The 18,252-nt window shown below is 42.2% G+C and overlaps 2 protein-coding genes across 20 annotated transcripts in view; one reads left to right on the top strand and one right to left on the bottom strand.

Moving 5' to 3' along the window:
- NUMB (NUMB endocytic adaptor protein) overlaps nt 1-14,133 on the top strand; it is an 89,378-nt gene extending 75,245 nt beyond the window's left edge. For 5 of the 13 annotated variants that reach the window (XM_039705594.1, XM_039705597.1, XM_039705593.1 and 2 more), the window contains 7 exons: nt 2,070-2,144; nt 4,009-4,149; nt 5,626-5,827; nt 7,981-8,283; nt 10,054-10,203; nt 11,033-11,176; nt 12,182-14,133. In XM_039705594.1, the coding sequence (XP_039561528.1) occupies nt 2,070-2,144; nt 4,009-4,149; nt 5,626-5,827; nt 7,981-8,283; nt 10,054-10,203; nt 11,033-11,176; nt 12,182-12,903 (1,737 nt within the window). In that variant the 3' untranslated portion in view covers nt 12,904-14,133. The remainder of the gene's footprint in view (nt 1-2,069; nt 2,145-4,008; nt 4,150-5,625; nt 5,828-7,980; nt 8,284-10,053; nt 10,204-11,032; nt 11,177-12,181) is intronic. The other 8 variants (XM_039705602.1, XM_039705600.1, XM_039705603.1 and 5 more) reach the window with 4 other exon arrangements.
- PAPLN (papilin, proteoglycan like sulfated glycoprotein) overlaps nt 13,917-18,252 on the bottom strand; it is a 50,488-nt gene continuing 46,152 nt past the window's right edge. For all 7 annotated transcript variants that reach the window (XM_039705586.1, XM_039705585.1, XM_039705592.1 and 4 more), the window contains one exon: nt 13,917-17,670. In XM_039705586.1, coding sequence (XP_039561520.1) covers nt 17,495-17,670 — 176 coding nt within the window. In that variant the 3' untranslated portion in view covers nt 13,917-17,494. The remainder of the gene's footprint in view (nt 17,671-18,252) is intronic.

The raw sequence follows: 18,252 nt of genomic DNA, 5'->3' as shown, positions 1-18,252 counted from the left end.
AACTTGGCTTTAATACAAACTCCAGGAACTGTCCACGGTTTCTGTAGGGACAAGGTTTTTACTGTTTGCTGGGGAAAGATGTGTATCTCTTAATCTAATAATGGCAGTCTAAACAAAACAGTTACCTGCAGGCACCACTTCTCTTCATTGTTTGTGTTTGCTTGAAATACAGATTTTTAAGACTTATGGCTTATAAACAACCAATACTCTTTTTAAACAGTTCAAGTAGACAGACCGTTTGTTTTGGTAATTAATAGGGATTTTCAGGCTGTGGAAGCTAGCTGAGCATTGAAAATACAGACTACATTTTGTGGATATTGATTCTGCTTTTTTAAAAAAAATATTAGAAGTGACTTTTATATGCTGCAATATTTTCTAACACATTTGATGGTAAATTTAAGTGTATCTTCTGTTGTGAATTGCACTCTTTCCATTAGGCATTCCAGAACCTAGATTAAACATTCTCTGGGGTATCCAACAAGCTGGATGGTCATTTAGAAACTTGCTTCTGCAAGCACTTCTCTGTAGCTTGCTTTCATGCTGTGCTTATTTTCTCTCTTTTTTTCTTTAAATGCTCTTCTGTGCAAGTCAGTGCCATTCTCTGTTCTTACCAAGCTTTTTGAAAATGCTCAGGATGTCATTGCTGCTTCCGAAATTGGGACAGATAGTTCCTCCCCAAAAAACAAACAGAAGTTCTGCCAGCACCTTTTTGTTCACACTTGCTGCTTTCTCTTAGAATGAAACCAATGTGATATAATTGGAGAGGTTTCACTCCAAGATATTTAATTCTTACAGTGTTAAAATTGGTATTGCAGCCTTGGAACATGCAGTAGCTTATGCCAGAATGTATTCTTGTTCCATTACTTGCTGTAAGAATATAAAGTATACAGATCTGCAATAAACTATTAAAAATTATAAAATAGTTGCAATTCTAGTTTGAAACCACTAGCTGAAACCCCTTCATCTTTCCCCCCCGCCCCGTTGTTGCTTTCTTCACTCCCTGCAGTGGTTTCTGGTGGGTGCCATTAGCAGCCACAAACTGTGTAAACCCAGTGCTTCAAAACACATGAAGAGAATATTTTAATAACTGGCTGAAGTAGGGGGATTGTGAATTAAAGTGACATGCTGAAAGAAACTGTGTTAGTTTTCTAGTAGTAGTTCTCTGTAACAACCAGTAAAATTACATTGACCTATTTTCTTTTCAATGAATTAGCTTCAGAAGAATATTGTGTTTGTACTGTTTTCTGTAACTTTCCCTTGAAAAGTAAACAGCCTGGAAAGAATCTGTAGTTTAAATGGCTCCTGAAGCCTTCCTGTGTTTCCCACTTTTACTTAGCCTCAGCTTGCAGCAGCTGAAAGTTCCCACAGTCAGGTTTTGGACAGAAGCCAGACCGCTCTGCGCTGCGCCTCCTGCCACACACCACTGCTCTTCCACATACACACCCAAGGGTTAAGAAACCCCATTTTTATACCTCTCTCCCAAGATAAGACATTTAGGTCTTAATAAATTAGTGAAACATATTTGGGTGATTGATCTTAGCATTAAGCTTATGAGCTCAATAAGCTACACAGTAACTGATGATTTTGGGGTGCTTTAACGCTGGTTTAAGGTGATGCCAGGATTCTGCCATGGGACTATTGTGGCAGAGGGTAGGGCTGGTGGAAATATCAGGTAAGAATTTTCCTATATTTAAACTTGTGCTGAAGAAGCTACCTGTGGTGTAACTCCTTATGAATGAGTGTCTTCTGACTCTAGTGGAATTCTTCACCCACTTGGTCAGTCTTGAATTCTTTACTGTCAGTGGATGTACACCTTATTTCTGCCTCACCTGTCCTGTGCCCTCTCCCCATCCCCACGACGTGCTGTTTCTGAAATACTGGCTTTGGCTTGGTTCTCTTAATGTTTTGCAACTTGGATTGAGCTTTGGGCACCCTACTGACCATGGACTTCATCTACACTTAATGTTATAGTTCTTGGAGAGGGGAAGTGGGAGGCAATTGGCTGTTGGCATAAAACTGTTTTGTTTTGTTTTGTTTTCTTTCCCTTTTTTTTTTCCTTTTCTTGAAAGTCTGGGAAGAAAGCCGTCAAAGCAGTCCTGTGGGTTTCAGCGGATGGACTCAGAGTTGTAGATGAGAAAACAAAGGTTAGATTTCCCTGGGCAAAAGTTTTAAATCTCTCTATAATAATGTATGTGCTATATCTTTAAATGGACAGCAATCTTTGTTACTGCATATGTTGGTATTTGAAAGGAAGACTGAAGTGTGTAGTTTAGTTTAATAATTTCTTGTTTTGTAAACTTATATACACCTGCTATTTTTTTCCCAGTTAATTCCACACTACTCTCAAGACACATTTTGTAAGATGTGGCAGGTGTAGCACAAGCTTGGAATATTTTTTGTTGCATTTACTGCAACAGGCATTGGTTTTCCTGATGCGTTCTGTTGGCAGTGAACTTGAAAAGTCCCTGGACTTCATTCTGCACAACTGCAAAGGTTGCAGTAGTAATGCATAGGCAAACTCTCATATATATTAATCAATGTAATTTTCAGTGCATCCAAATCCTAGAATGGATCTGAATGAACAAGAGCTTCCAAAAATGCAATGAAGAAAATAAATTAAATGGGGAGATTGTAGCTTCAGACTAAATAGTAACTGCATATATCGAATTTAATAATCTTTAATATTGAAGATGTTGATCTGAAGTGGAAAACTAATATATTTGTGGCATGATTCTAGATTGTTTTACATTTTTATTGTGAAATTACAGTTTTTTATTATTAATTAGCACGTGGTGTACCACCAAGGCACATGTGTCCAAGTACAAGCAAATGAGTCTTGGTTTTATGTAGTTGTAGACAATTAGAAATAAGAGCTTTAAGCTTACAAGTGCACTTTTCAAAAGATGGCGTGGCTATGAGAACAGTTTTAACTCTTGTCAGTCTGAAATAGTTTATGTTCCTATCAACTGACACTTTCTTTTGTCAACCTAAAAGTTGATTTCTCCAAGCCAACACTGACAGGCAGAGGTAGTTCATATCCCTCTGGAGTGCAACTGCCTGTCAAATATCTGCTTGTGGTTAGACTTCTCCAGGGCTGCTGCAATGGTATGGCTCATCAGAGCTGAAGTTGCTGTCTCTCAAGAATGCACTTTCTAGTACAAACATACTGATGTGAATGAATTCAGTCTACTGATTGCCTCATGTAAAAGTAATAATACATGAATTATTTTTAGAAATGCTGCTGCATATATGTAATACTTTCAAATTGATTTTTAATAAGTTGTGCAGACTCTGGAGGTAATTAAAAGTATAAGATTTAAAAAGAAAATAAACTATTGCCTCCTGGTGGTTGAATACTCAGCAGAGGTGCCAAGTACTAGTCACCAAGCAAATGAAATAATTTGGAAAAAAATATTTAAAAACTAATTTTTAATGAGTGTTGCATAATCTTTAACTGTACTATCTCCTTTTTAGAAACGCTCCTCCCATCTGTGGGATTAAATAGGGAGCGTTTGGTCCTACCAGTGCTGCTGGTGTTTTTCTCTTGCATCCCTGCTTAGCTGACCGGGAGAAGAGTTTTGCTCATTGTGTAGAAGCTTCAATACTTTTCACTCTTGCAACCTCTCCCCCAAATTTCAGCCTTGTGTTTTAACCACAGTGAAGACTTTCTGGTTGCAAGACTATGGAGCTGCTGTAAAAATAAAATAACATGTCTCCATAATCTAGAGGAGAGGTCGTAGGAATTCACTGGGTCCCTAAATTCTTAAATGGTGCCTTGGCACACCTCTCCCAAAGCTGGGTGGTGGAGAATGTCATGTCTTCTTTTTGTTTTATACTGGGAACAGATTTTGAATGACAACTGATGACAAATAATTACAGACTCATCAGGTTATCGCCTTTTTAGTATAACTCATTTTTGTGCAGTTACACCTGACAATGACTTGTTCCACTGTTTGGCCATATTTCCTCACATTTCTTTCATGGTGGGGGGGGACTTTTTCCCTCTAGGATCTTATAGTTGATCAGACAATAGAGAAGGTTTCTTTCTGCGCACCAGACAGGAACTTTGACCGGGCGTTCTCGTACATCTGCCGAGATGGCACAACGAGACGCTGGATCTGCCACTGCTTTATGGCTGTGAAGGACACGGTGAGTTGAACATGGTGTGTGGCCAGCTCTCCCAGCTCTTAGCTAGAAGTAAAGGGCAGAAAATGTGAGTACCTGGAATAGTGCAGTGTGTTGTGACTCCACCTGAGATATTATTTAGTCCTCGTAAATTATTTTAATTCTGATTCCCTGTATCTGAAATATTTGCCATCCCTCTGTGGTGCCATCTTATGGAGAGAAATGCTGCTCAGCCTGTGTGTAAAAGGAGTGCAGTCAGCCTCAGATAATCTCCAGCAGAAGGGAGCTACTCTTCTAAGAATAGACAGAAAATTTTCTCATTTGAAAATGTTTACAGCCAAAAACTGAAACAGCAATGACAGTTTTTTCCATGATAAAATCATAGTGAGTAAATACAGACTGGTTGTGAATGCAGTGTCTTGTACATGAGTGTTCTCTTGAATGAAAAGTCACCCGAATGTTAAGAGATGGAGCTAAACTGAATTAAATTAGCATTCTATTTGCTTCTGAGTGACAACAATATTTTGAGTAGGTTTAAAATCAGTTTCTTGCTGTGTAGACTTTGGTAAGTTATTTAACTCCCTGATCTGACCTTTTCTTCTCTCTGCTGTTTGTTGAGTCCTGCCTATATTATAGAATGTGCTTGAAACCTCATGCAAATTCACTGCGTGAACTCCCCAGAGCTGCATGTTCAGAGCAATGGTGCTTGATAGTTTATCATTTTTCTTTAAACAATGAAGTCAGAAATTCCCAGTAAAACTTACATTAGAGCTGGAATATTTCTGTTTTCATCTGTGAATAACAGGTCAATTCACATACTGATGATGATAGATGAGTTGAGCTACTGGTAGCAATAGTGCCTCTGATTCAAATGTAGCAGCTGTGTCAGCTGGGTTGCTGGACTTCCTCAGACTTGAATTTCCTTTTTACAGTTATTGGATAGTGGATTCTTTTGACCTGGAGATTAATAGAAGTGCTTTTCATGAGGCACTCCTAAATCTGATGCATGCATTTGGTCAGGACCATGAAGAGGTGTGAGTAGTCACCGCTGTACTTTCAACTTTCACAGGTGCACACAAGAGTAGAGTCTCCCTGAGCCCTCTGTAAACTTTCTCCAAGAATAGCACTTACCTGTGCTTTAGGACTTACACCTTAAGACACAGCTTCATGAGAGTTTCTGTGTGCACAGATGTATCTAGAGGCAAGGGATCTGTGCAGGCATGTGCAGGCATGTTGTAACACTGGCATCTTAGCAGCAGTTGAACTGAACAGATCATCCAACAATCTCATTCATTCCTGGGTGGCTTTCTTGAACACGGCTTGTGCATTAGTAGCTGGGAGTCTTTATGTACCAGGTTTAAGGCTGAAATACAATTAAAACAGTTTTCTTTAATGCCTTAATTAGATCTGTTTTGTAAAGGCAGGTTTTCAGTTTGTGATGCTTGAAGCACACGTAGGTTTCTGTTCAGTCACTGTGTGATGCAATGCTGTCTTGTGCAGGGGGAAAGGTTGAGTCACGCCGTGGGCTGTGCATTTGCAGCGTGCCTGGAGCGAAAGCAGAAGCGAGAGAAGGAGTGTGGAGTGACTGCCACCTTTGATGCCAGCAGAACCACATTCACTAGAGAGGGGTCATTCAGGGTCACTACAGCTACTGAACAAGCAGAGAGAGAGGAAATTATGAGACAGCTGCCGGATGCTAAAGGTACGGGATGCAATTTAAAGAATCATCTGCAGCGAGCAGAACCAGCACTGAGGCCTCTGCGAGGAGTGAAGCTGAGCAATGTCCTTACAGCAGTCCCTCTCTTGAACCTTTCTATGTTCAAATCATATTCCCAGACTCTTGTCGGCTCACAAGATGGAAAATGCTCCCAAATTCACTCAGTATTTTCCCACGTCTTCTAGAAAAGGTGCAAGTGGCTTCATATGTGAAAGCTGCTTTTGCTTTATCAGGCTGCTTTATGGCAGAGAACACAGTAGGTACCATACTAAAAGTCCTTATTAAAAAATTGTTAAAAAAATACAACAAGCTTGGCAGACACAAAGTAATAATTGATGTAGTCTAATGCTTGTGATAAAATAACCAGAAATTATATGCATTTTTCTTAGAAAATAATGTATTTTTATCTTGATTTTTAAGGGAGGTTACAAAGTGTATGTATACAGCTGTACTGCGTGAGAGAAGAACAGATCAATCACAGAATGCTTTCCAAAAAAAATCCAGAATTTCCTCTCCCTCCCCATAAAACACACAGGTGTTGGACTATTAATTACATTCAAAATTAGTGACTAACTGATTTGAGAGGAGATAAAGTGTTCTGAAATGACGTGAAAGTAGAACTTCTTACTCAAGTTTTATTACAAAGCCTGGAGTTCTACAGCTAACAAAAATAAAGTATTATAAATACTGTTTATAACCTGCTTCACAGTGAAGTCAGACTTTTGTTTCAGAGGATTTCACAGCAAGTTTTATGCTGCCCCTTGATTGTAAAACTTTAATCTTAGTTTTCATCATCCATCTGCTTGTTTCCATACGTTAGTTTCAGAATGTGCTAAATGAAGCTTAAACACAAGGCCTTTGTTACTTGAGGGCATGAGTCAAAGTCTTGACTCAATGAAGGTGTGTGAAATCCTTTCCAAGAAAGACTGATTAGAAAAGTTTCACTTGAATGAGCAGCTGCAACTCATGGGTACTGAAGCTTACAAGACAACATAATTAGTTCCTCCTACCATTCCAGCTCCTCAGAAATCTCTAGTCTGACTCCTCTCTTTACCAGACTTTTACCAGACTCTGCTGATGTGTCATAAAAAAAAAAAGTCATTGCTTTTTCTAAAATATTTGGAAAACGGTATAGGTAAAAAGAGAGTTCATACCAGGATAGTGAGATTTCCTTTTGTCCTTCTGTGTTGATGGAGCTGTGTTGCCCCCAAAGCCAATTCATTTATGAGTGAGAAAGAGTTTTCCTAGAGGAAAAATCTCCCCATTGCAATTCTAATCATAAGTGTCATGATTTAAACAAATCTTAATCCTACATTTCTGCCAACAGGCCTGTCTGACAGGAGCATTGTGGTGCTATGCAAAGCCCTGCAAAATGAAACAGCTGACATTAAGTTGGAGGAGCTTCCACTGCATCTAACTCATGACTGAGTAGTAACATTGCAGCTAAATTCAGTACAGGAGTGACACAGGAACTCCTTGCAAATGTGTCTGGTGTTAGCATGGCCTGTCAGCTGAGAGGCTGAATCTGCCTTGCAGCACATTCCCCTCTACCTGTGATGTATTTCCTGGGGGAGCTGGGAGTGCAGCCCAGCCTGTTAAGTGCTGCTGCTCCTTTGGTCTGCTAAAGCTTGTGCAGTGTGTTTGGCTGCTGCTGCCAATTCTGCAGGGCTGGGAGGGTGGTTGTTAAAAGAGGGTCCTGGAGCTGTGTTCTGTTCCCTGATGCTGCTAAGTTGTGCTGCCCTAGGTCACTTCATACAGTTGGTAGTAATACTTTGTCCATGGTTCCGCGTGAGGCAAAGTAACGGTCTCAAATTTTCAGTCTTAACCATAAATTAATTGCAAGTATTTCTAGAGCTGGGATCTCAGGAGCAGCTAGAAAGAATACAGATGTGAGGCCATCCTTTCTAGGGAGTGACTTGCCTTAGAAAGCTGTGGGGCTTTGGTGTGTGTCAGGTGATGTGGTGAAGACAATGGAGGTATAGAGAAATTGTGTTTCTGCTCTGCTACTAGAAACTCATTTGCAAGAGTACTAGTTATGCAAATTCCTGCAATTTCTCTTTTCAAAACAAATGGGAGTACAGGTAGGCAGCTGAACAGTACTTTGCTTTACTCTTCTAACCTCACTCTGTTTCCTCCAGCAGTTGAAACAGAAGTGAAAACAGTAGCACCAGGTGCTGCACCAAACAATACTGCCCCCTCTTCTGGCTCACCAACCTCTCCTACTGCTGAAGTTGCTGCCTCTCTGGATAAAGAAATGAGCAACCCCCACGCTATCCCACGGCGGCACGCCCCCATAGAGCAGCTTGCCAGGCAAGGGTCTTTCAGGGGCTTCCCTGCCCTTAGCCAAAAGATGTCTCCTTTTAAACGCCAGTTGTCTTTGCGAATAAACGAGCTGCCTTCAACAGTGCAAAGGAAGACTGATTTTCCCATGAAAAACTCAGGTAAAACCAAATGGCTCCAGTGAAACATTGCTTTAAATCGTCTCTTCCTTCTTTCTTTCTCTGTGGCTTCAAGTAACTCCTTATTTTCTGGTAAATCCTTCTTCCCGCTTCATGTTGATCATTTGTCATGAACAAACATCACCATGTCAGAAAATTTCTGCTTTGGGAATAGGCAAGAATTTCAAATATGGGGTTCACATGCAGAAAACAGTTCTGACTGCTACCTGAAGTACTGGAGCACAGCTTGAAGTGTTCCAGGAATGGGTGTTGGTGAATTAGTAGGTTTGGCTCTTCCCTCTGAGTCACTGAACCAGTTCTTCCACTTACTGTCAGGGCATCCTGAGACACAAATCCCTTCAAGGCCTTAACCACTTGCCTTGGGATCATGTGATGCTCTTCTGTAGTCTGTCCTTCTGCCTGTCTGAATTCTTTTTGAGAGAAATGAAATTGCTTTTCACTTTTCATCAAGAGAACCTACCTGTTTAGGTGGTACAGCTGGCTGTATCAGTATTACATGGTACAGTTTTCACATGATGATAGTGGAGTTTTCTAAAAGTCATTCCAACGTAAACTCCTGGGGTGCTCATTACCTTGCACAATGTCCTTGAGTTCCCTTAGCTAGGTGTTGTCCTTCAGGCCAGTTGTACTCTCACTTGGCAACAGAGCTGGTTTTAGGGTTCTAAGCTTTGAAGTAAAAATAAGTGTGGCAAAGGCAAACCCAACAAAAATACTTAGTCTGATTTCTTTCATAATCCTTGTTTAGTGACCTGTGCTTTAAGACCAGCACTGAGCCAATCAGTTTTACAGTAATAGTGCACTGCTCAGTAGTGATAGTCACTGAGCACACCAGAATCTCAATATTTCCTGATTCGGGACATTTCTGATGCATGTTCCCATATATGCCACTGCCAGTGCTGCTTACTGTCCCACTGCATGCACTGTATTGGAATATCCCTCAAAGAATCAATTTTTGGGCATGCCTCCCCCTGAATTTTAGATCTGGTGCATGTTGTGTGCAGACATTTTATGTTTCTTACACTATTTTGTGCTTGATGATGCCTGCTCATGTCAGTTCTGTGCAATGACGGACTGATGATTGGTACTTTTGGAAAACACTGCCATTAGTAATAATGACAACATCTGGTGAGCTGGCAGCTTTACTCCAGATGTTACATTATCCACTGATGCTTTGTTTAAAACTGAGCATCCATTTTATCTGAGCATTCAGCTTTTGCTTTTATGATTCTAGCACAGGAGATGGGGATTTCAGCTACCACTGAACTGGAACAATCAACACTGACTCTAGACTGAACTTGCCACTGTGCATTGCTGTCAGTACATTTAAAGTTCATCTAGTTACTGTACAAGTATGTTGTTGGAACAGTTAAATCTAGTATAAGTATTTTCATTTCATAGAATGCCAAATCTTAGAGCCAAACCCTTGAGAAGTTTAGCACTTTAGTACTGAAAGATTTGGATCTCTACTTAAACTGTAGAAAACCCTTTCTTTTTCTGATATGAGCATCCTTTAAATCTGGAACAGTGATCTCCTTGCCCTCTTGACTTAATCACAATATACATTAATGTGGTGTTCTATTTCAGGCCAGATCTTCAACACTAATGTAAAAAAAAAAAAGCTGTCATGCAAATCAGTAGCAAGAACATGTAGGACATAAGGGAACTAATTATATTTCAATTTCACATTGGTAGTTGTAAATTGTTTCTGTATCCTTTAAACTTTCAATTTAATTAATTCTGTTTACATTTTAGTCCCAGAGGTAGAAGGGGAAACAGACAGCATTAGTGCCCTGTGCTCTCAGATCACCAGTGCTTTCAGCACACCATCAGAAGATCCTTTCTCTTCGGCCCCCATGACAAAACCAGTGACAGTAGTTGCACCACAGTCTCCTGCCTTTCAAGGTTTGTGATTTCTTTGGGTGCTGGATGAGGCTTGAATGCACATAATGTTGCTTTCTAGTAACACGTGGTCTTAATTTCTTGTGCAAGTCCTGTTACCAGTATTTTGGGTGAATGCATCCTGCTTTATTCATCGTGTCTGTTTAATTTTTCTGTGGTTTTGTTTTTAACAATAAGTTCATGCACCTACCACACGATAGTTACCTCTAAAAGGAACAGGCTTTGAGGTAATGGTTATTTTATCATTCTGCCTCCTGAACTGCATAGGAGTGTGTCATAGGAACCAAATCTTGCAAGGGAAGGGATTTTGTGCCACCACGATGACTTTTTTTTACACAAATTCTTAGATAAGGTGTGGAAAAATGCCAACTATAGAACTCATAGCAGCCATTGGTATTCATTTCACTGCTATGCTTTTATAGAAGTTGTGTGAAAAAAGAACCTCTCCATGTTAAATGTAGTTTTTGTTACTTTGTATCTACCAAGTGTTCTTTTTAATCTAAAATTAACTGTACAATAACTACTGGTGAGCCATATCTCTTCCTTATGGAAACAACAAATTTAACTTCAGTCAGTCATCAGAACTCAAGGCCTCCTAACAGACATCAAAATCCACCATCCCATGATTCTCTTAACAAGTGTTGGCTTGGTGAAATGAAATTTACTGCCTGTATTGACTGTCAGTCCAGTTTGGCTAATTACACAAACTCCTGTCATGTGGAAGTGTCTAAAAGTGTTGTATGTGGATAGGTATGACCCGGCCCACTAATACTCCAGTCACGTGCATGCCTTGCATGAATTAATTGCACTGATGTTGTCTGCTCCATTTTAGTTAATGGCACTGCCTCTGCCTTCTGTGTGCTTGCTGCTAAACCATCCCAAGCTGCTGTAGTGTCCACAGCTATGCCAGTTCGTGAAACCAATCCTTGGGCTCATGCTCCTGCTGCTAATACTGGAGCTGCAGCCGTGGTCGCTGGTAAGACTGGAAGTAGATCCGGTGCATTGCTATAAGAACTTGGATCAAAAGCATAATTGAGCCCCTGAGACAATTGTCAGTGCCACTTAATGGCAAATGGAAGGAACAGGAACAAAAGCCGGAAGTAGTAGCATTTTGCACGAGTGGATGGAGGGAAGCGATGAACTTGCTGGTGCTAGGTCTGTAACCTGGACTGATTCTTACTTTGGCAGCATTTTATAAAATCAGTGCTTGAAAAGGAAGTAATGAAGTTGTATGCAAGTTTGTGTGCATAAAAGGAAAAGAATCTGTGTGTACTCAAAATAATTTTTGTGTTCTTTTCACTAATGTACGTAAGGAGGGATAAGTTGGTTGCTTAATGGCTTAGAGGTTCATTTCTTCTGTTTAGTAAGTTTAGTCTGTCCCTCCAGGCCTTGTCTGCACTGTGTAAGGTGAAGTGGTCACCCATGTGGGCACATGTGCTAGAAGGCTGCAGTCTGAGTTACTTCATGTCATGGTGTAAGCCCCACTCCACGAGAGAAACTAGAAACTTCGCTAGTGAAATAGTAGGTTCTGCTTGGCCTTGTAAGAGCACCAGACTTTGTCTGTAAAACAGTTTCTTAGACCTTTGTGTTCCAAGTCTACCAGTCCTGAGCTGTGCATTCAGAAACTGATACTTCCCAGTTAGGGGGATTAGTGATTATGGACTAGATCATTGCCACCAAGTTATGAGTGCAGGCAGCAGCTTTCCTGCATCCCCTAAAGTCTTAGATGTCTGCTATGAAGAAAAAAAACCCCCTAAATCTGCACTTAAGTGAAGAAGTGCTTGTCTACTTCATCTTGAAGAATGTCTTCCTAGAACAGAACAGTACAGTGGATGCATAAAGATGCTTCCAATGGTGGGAGCATCTTTCAGTCATGTCAGGAGGAGGCCTGTGTGTTCTTGTGTACACCCTCCAATCTTTCTAACCAATAAAAGGATGAGGAGTGGAAATATTAGTGACTTGCCCATGCTTTCCTTCCCAGGCACAGAATGGAGCAGCACCTCCTCAGGTGCGGCCTCACCGAGTCTCTTCCAAGGAAATCACAGACGTACTCCCTCAGAGGCAGACCGCTGGTTGGAAGAAGTCTCAAAGACTGTCAGAGCCCAGCAGCAGCCAACCTCAGCCCCAGCCCCACAGCCACTGCTCCAGCCTCCTCCAGCAGCTCCAGCCTCCCAGTCAGCACCAGCCTTCCCAGTCAGCACCTTCATTGCGCCTCAGCCTGTGCCGGTGGGCGTGGTACCGCCCATGCAGCCAGCATTTATTCCAGCTCAGCCCTATGCTGTAGCAAATGGGATGACCTATGCAGCCCCAAGTGTCCCTGTGGTTGGGATCACACCTTCCCAGATGGTGGCCAACGTCTTTGGTACTGCCAGCCACACGCCGGCGGCCCACCCGCACCAGTCCCCCAGCCTGGTGAAGCAGCAGTCGGCCCCTCAGTACGACAGCAGCAGCAGCAGCGCCACTGCCAGCCCCTTCTTCCACCCGCCCGCGCAGCACAACGGCTCCGCCGCCTTCAACGGCGTGGAGGGCGGCAAATGGGCTGCCGAGGACAAGCATTCGCAGCCGCCCGCGCCCGCCCCGCAGGTCGACCCCTTTGAGGCGCAGTGGGCAGCTCTGGAGGGCAAGGCCAAGCAGCGCACCAACCCCTCCCCCACCAACCCCTTCTCCAGCGACCTACAGAAGACATTCGAGATCGAACTCTGAGCGCTCCTGGGCGCGGCGGGAAATTGTACATTAGGCTAGAGGGATAAAGGGAGCAGAGGGGACTCTTTCTGATCAGTTTGCTTTGATAATCCCAACGGTCCCTTCGAACAAAAATGGGTTAGAAAGAGGGAGCAATTATGGGGAGGATGGAAACACACCAAGAATTTAATGTGCAGTTCTTAAAAGGAATCCTGGAACCACCCCAGTCTGTGTTCCCTCCTCTCTTGGAAAGCTGGAAGTCAAATGGAGCGAAGAATGGCACCCAGTCCCAAAGCCTGTTCTGCAGAAACATCAATCATCTCACAGAAAGGAAGGCAGATGTTTGTACCTGTGTCCTCCTGATGCCCTGCAAGCCCTGGATGTTCCCCCTCAGGGAGAAATTGGGTAGGGTGGGGGGTGGATATGGGTGGGATGTTGTCACCTTAGCAAAAGCTAGGTTTGTGGAAAAAGTTGAGCTTCCATTTTGAGTAACAAAGTGAATATTATATGTAAAGAATAAAGTAAAGCCAAAATCTTTATTTTTATGCATTTAGAATATTTTAAATAGTTGGATATTAAAAGCTGTATGAGTTGTAAGTAATCTTGCCAAAGGTTAAAAAACAAGGGGGTTGGATGTAAGAAATTGTACATAAGATTGATTTATCGCTGATTCTTATAGTAAGTAATATTGGGGGGGTGGAAAAAGGGGCTCTAGCTTGTTCTTGTATCTGTTCATTGTAAGTAGCATATTGCAACAACAATCACAACCAATAAGTCATTATATCGTAGTTTTAAATAAATAAAATTAAAGAACAGTATTGTCATGGTTTGAAAACCATGGGGAGAATTTACTGTTTTTTATTGGAATCAGTCTACATATTCTATATAGTATGAATTTTTTTCCTTTCATATATTGCTGCAGTTTCTTTGTCTTAATCTATTGGTTCTAACACTACTGTGACAACTTACTGTCATCATATCTACATCCTGGGGCTGCCTGGGAAACCATTTTATGTTTGTCTGTCAGTAGTTCTTAGAGGTTTTTAACTTTGGTTTTATTTTTTCCCACTGATTTGTGAAACCTTGTGGTTAAGGCTGCAGCTGGTCCAGGTTCTGCCTCTGGTGACTTGTGAAAACCATCTCATTTTAACTTTACTTTTAAACTTTGGCCTTACAAGCAAATGTAAGTTATATATATTTGTACTGATGATTTATAATCTGCTTTAACAGAAATAAATGTTGGTGGTAGAAGCACTGTCTGTGAGAGACTTCTTTCTCACCCTAACTCAGTTTCAGCATTTGCCCTTCTGGGTATCTTCTGTCTTGTAAGGTGGATGTGGATGAGCACTACTTGCTGACCTAGCAGCTTAAGAATAATATCTTAACACATCTCATTTTCTACAACCTGTTAGGTTGCATTGAACTTTAACACTGAATTTCAAACTATCCTTGTGATACATAAACACTTTAAGCTCTAAAATAGAGGCCTTTAATGAAAACATCAGATTCTGGGTTTGCAGGGCTGTATTTTCTGTCATGGAATATTTACAAAGAGACAATTCATTAACATTCAGTAATGGCAAAAAGGAAGACTCTTTCTTTCCCCTGCTGTTAGAAAGAGCCATATGAGATGATGGTGTATGGTCACCTCTTTTCTGTTCTTCCAGTGAGTTGATATCTGCCCTGTTAGTGTGACTGGTTCTTACCACATTCTTATGGGCACCACGTCAGTTTAGACACAAGGGAAAAAAGTCAGACTCCATAACCTGAAGGGGAAGAAACACTCCCTTTGTTAGCCCTCAGATTTGAGCTTGCCAGCAGTTTCCATTTTCAAACAAGTACAGTGAGTCTTACAGTGATAGTCTAGAAAACTACAACTTGTAACATTACAGATTCTTACCTGTGTTCAGTATGGTATGAATAGTGATGCAAACACTCCCTGTGGGATTTGAGGTGGTGTCAATGCTTTTTTCAGCATTCAAAAAGCAAACAAGTATTTATAAACATTTATAGTAGGAAAGAAAGCAGTTAGGTATATATCTTTCACAGTAAGGGCCCCAAGATGAAGCTGAAAATAGCCCAGTATAGCTACACCCTTCTCCTGCCCTGGAGATAAGCACTTCCTACAACCCATTGTTTAGGGAAGAAAACTAACATCTTGATTCTCACATAAAAAAGTAAACCTTGAGTGGGTGATTAAGTGGTACTACAGAGAGGGAGAAGCTGATCTTGTCAGAAGAAATGCAAAGACCCTTTAGTTAACCTGATGACATGGATTTACAGCAGGGAGCTGCCTGCCTGTCACTCCCGCCCTTACTGCCATGGTTGTGCAGCTGAAAGGAAGTCAGTGTAAACTCTCCACTCCACTAGCCAAAGCACTTCCAGTGTTAAAGTCCTGCCCATCAGCAGGCACGGGGCTGTTACAGCCCTCAGGAGTCTGGAGAAAGCACTTCCTGGCCCCATCTTACATAATGACAGCTGACTACACAGAATATTTAAATATTCTAACAATAAAGCCTCTGACATCTTAGGGATTTTATGGAACTGGCTACTTACTGTGGGACAAAAAGGCCTGACACATCCACAATCCACTTCCAACCATGCTCCTGAGCAGAGCCTGACTACCCCTTGATGCCACACATGGAACAGAGAGGGCTTCAAAATGACTGGAATTTACAGAGTCTCTGATTAGCCCCTGGTCTCCAAAGGCAAAAATTGTATCATATATTAAAATGGTAAAATATCCCATACAGACACACAGAGAAAAAGGTGGTGGTCTGAGATGTTAAATGGAAAAACGTACAAACACAAGTGGATACTTTCAGGACCATCTCATTGTTCTTAAATATCCAATGATTTCAAACCTTTTACTGTAATGTCTGCCCTGCATTCCAGCAGAGGAATTTTTCCCTAATCAAATTAAAGGGTCTTAAATGCAAAATAAGTATTTTTGTCTCTCCTAGCAAACAGAATCTGTCAGACCAAAGAAGGACCCAGCCCCAAATAGCTGTGACTGTCACCTGTCTCTCCTGTACTGCATTGTTTGTAGACTTCACCGTTTGTTCACATCCTAGAGCAGCGTGTTCAGTCCTGAACCACACCTGTGCTGATTTAACTGCATTTCTTAAAAGTCTTAAAGTAACACAAGCAGAAGACAAAAGTAAAAAAACCCAATCCTCCATCCCCGCAACCAAAATACCAACATCTACACACCCGTTTATACCTACATCTATGCAAATAATACATGGGTAATGTTGCTAATAATTATGATCAACCCATCCAAGTCTAGAATGAGGAAGAAGAAGACTGTCAGGGCTGATGCTAGGGTGGAACAGTAGTGTGGAGGCTGTAAAAGAATCCTTTTCTCAAAAGTAATTCCATTTTGAGATACTGAAGACACCCAAGGCCTTTCCTGGTTTAACATGATATAATCATAATATAATCTCACCTCCCCACCCCTAATGCCTGAGATTTTCAGAGCCTCATATGCACACTTGTTGACACTGCATTTTGATCTTGAAATGAAGGATGCTTTTCAGCTACAGCTGCTCTGCATCTGGAAGTCCTAACTGTAGCAACAGGTATCAGCCCAGGCCACATGCAGAGCCAGGCTTTCCTGGATTTAACTGAGACTAGAGCAGATCCTTGGGAGGTTTGTTCTGGCAAGTGAAATGCTCCTACACACGTATTTCTATGTGTTTATTATTAGCCCCTGCCCAAACTCAACACAACGTCAGAACAGCACAGTTCCAGCTCAGGGGAAAAAGATTACCTGCTGAGCCTTCCTAGAATGAGTGCTATTTAAACTGCAGCAGCTCAGGACAGGTAACAGTGTTGGTATAGTCATCTAAATTACCCCTAGCCTTCAGGAAGGGCTAAAAGCAGTTTTCTATTTTCTATTAAGCTTTCTGCAAAGCCTTGCTTTTCTGCATTTCACTCCAAAGCTGATTGCAGCCAAGTAGAAACCAAACTGACCCTACCAGAAATTTGTCTAAGGACTGCTGGAATAAAACAGCTACAGTATCATGACATTACAGCTGCATCCCGAGAGCCAGTAATCTCCTAGGACCTGAACACTAATTTTATATGCATCAAGCTATTTCTGGTGGCCAGAGTCCTTTGCATTTAGATGGAAAGTGCTCCCTGGGAGCACTTGTTCAGCAATGTTCATTGGAGGAACAAATGTTCATGGCTCATTAGTGCTTCAGTTGAAATGGTTCAGGCCCATCTTCAAACACTTCAGAGATTATATTATTTTTAAGAGCACTTCTCTCTGGCTTGTACGAAGAATTGGTCTCTTCCTTTTTCATGCTGGTCATCTGCCTCCTCTAGTCACATCATCCTTACATCCCTACTATCATCTGGTTTCTGTGAATGACAGCAACTACTCTTAAGAGATGGGTTAGGTACAGCAAGGCATACAGGGGAAAAAGAGTTTACAATAAACCTGAGGGTGGTGGGTCTCCCACCTTTGAGCATTTACACTCACTACACGCTGTTCAATTCACCCTCTCGGGCTTTCCAGCAGGGCAGAGTTCCTGGAAGTGTCCCATGCAGTAAAAGCACAGAGCTGAGACTCCAGTCCTGTCACTGGTCACCGTGGCGGTGGCTGTCACCCGCGGGGGTGCGGGGGGCTGCCCTGGGGGCGGTGGCGAGCGCAGCTGGCGCAGCAGAAGCTGGAATAGTACTCGTTCCCACAGAGCTGGGCCTGCAGGATCAGGTCACAGTTGGCAAGGTGGGGCTGGTCCACGCACTCTCTGCTCGGGTCCACAATGTGACTCACAATAGCTGCAGCCAAGCAAAGGGTGAACCAGCTGTAAATTTATCCTCAGACTGCTATTCCATCCCAAAAGACAGCACTTTCCCTCTTCCTCCACCCCACCAGTTCTAAATTTAGTCCAACATCAAGAAGGAGATGATGAGTTTCAAGATGAAACAGACACCTCTGGTGAAATACAGCAGGAAAATGCAGTTTCCAGGGAGAGGAAAGACTATTCTACCTAGCCTCTATGTAAAGATAGCTGGATGGGGTCCAAAGTCCAACTACAAATCATGCAGCCGACTATTTGGTTAAGCAACTGTGGCATTTTGGCCTCAGGAAGTTAATTAGGTTCCCAGTGCCTGGTTAGGGGGTGTTTCCAGCATCCTGCTTTTATGTCCATGGAAAGCAGGGCTCCTGAGGCAGCACAATGCAGAGGCTCCTGCTGCTCCCCAAAGCCCGAGGCTGGTGCTGGACTGGCACACACAACGGGTGCAGTAGTGGCCAGGGGCCCTGCACTGTGCTGGGAGAAGCAGGAAGGCTGGAGAAGCAGGAAAGCTGGGAGAAGCAGGAAGGCTGGGAGAAGCAGGAAGGCTGGGAGAAGCAGGAAG

The sequence above is a fragment of the Passer montanus genome, unplaced genomic scaffold (genome assembly GCF_014805655.1).
Source record: "Passer montanus isolate IOZ18808 unplaced genomic scaffold, ASM1480565v1 scaffold18, whole genome shotgun sequence".
NCBI lineage: Eukaryota > Metazoa > Chordata > Aves > Passeriformes > Passeridae > Passer > Passer montanus.
Note: the sequence above shows the minus strand (reverse complement) of the source record. Positions and strands in the feature narration are given on the sequence as shown.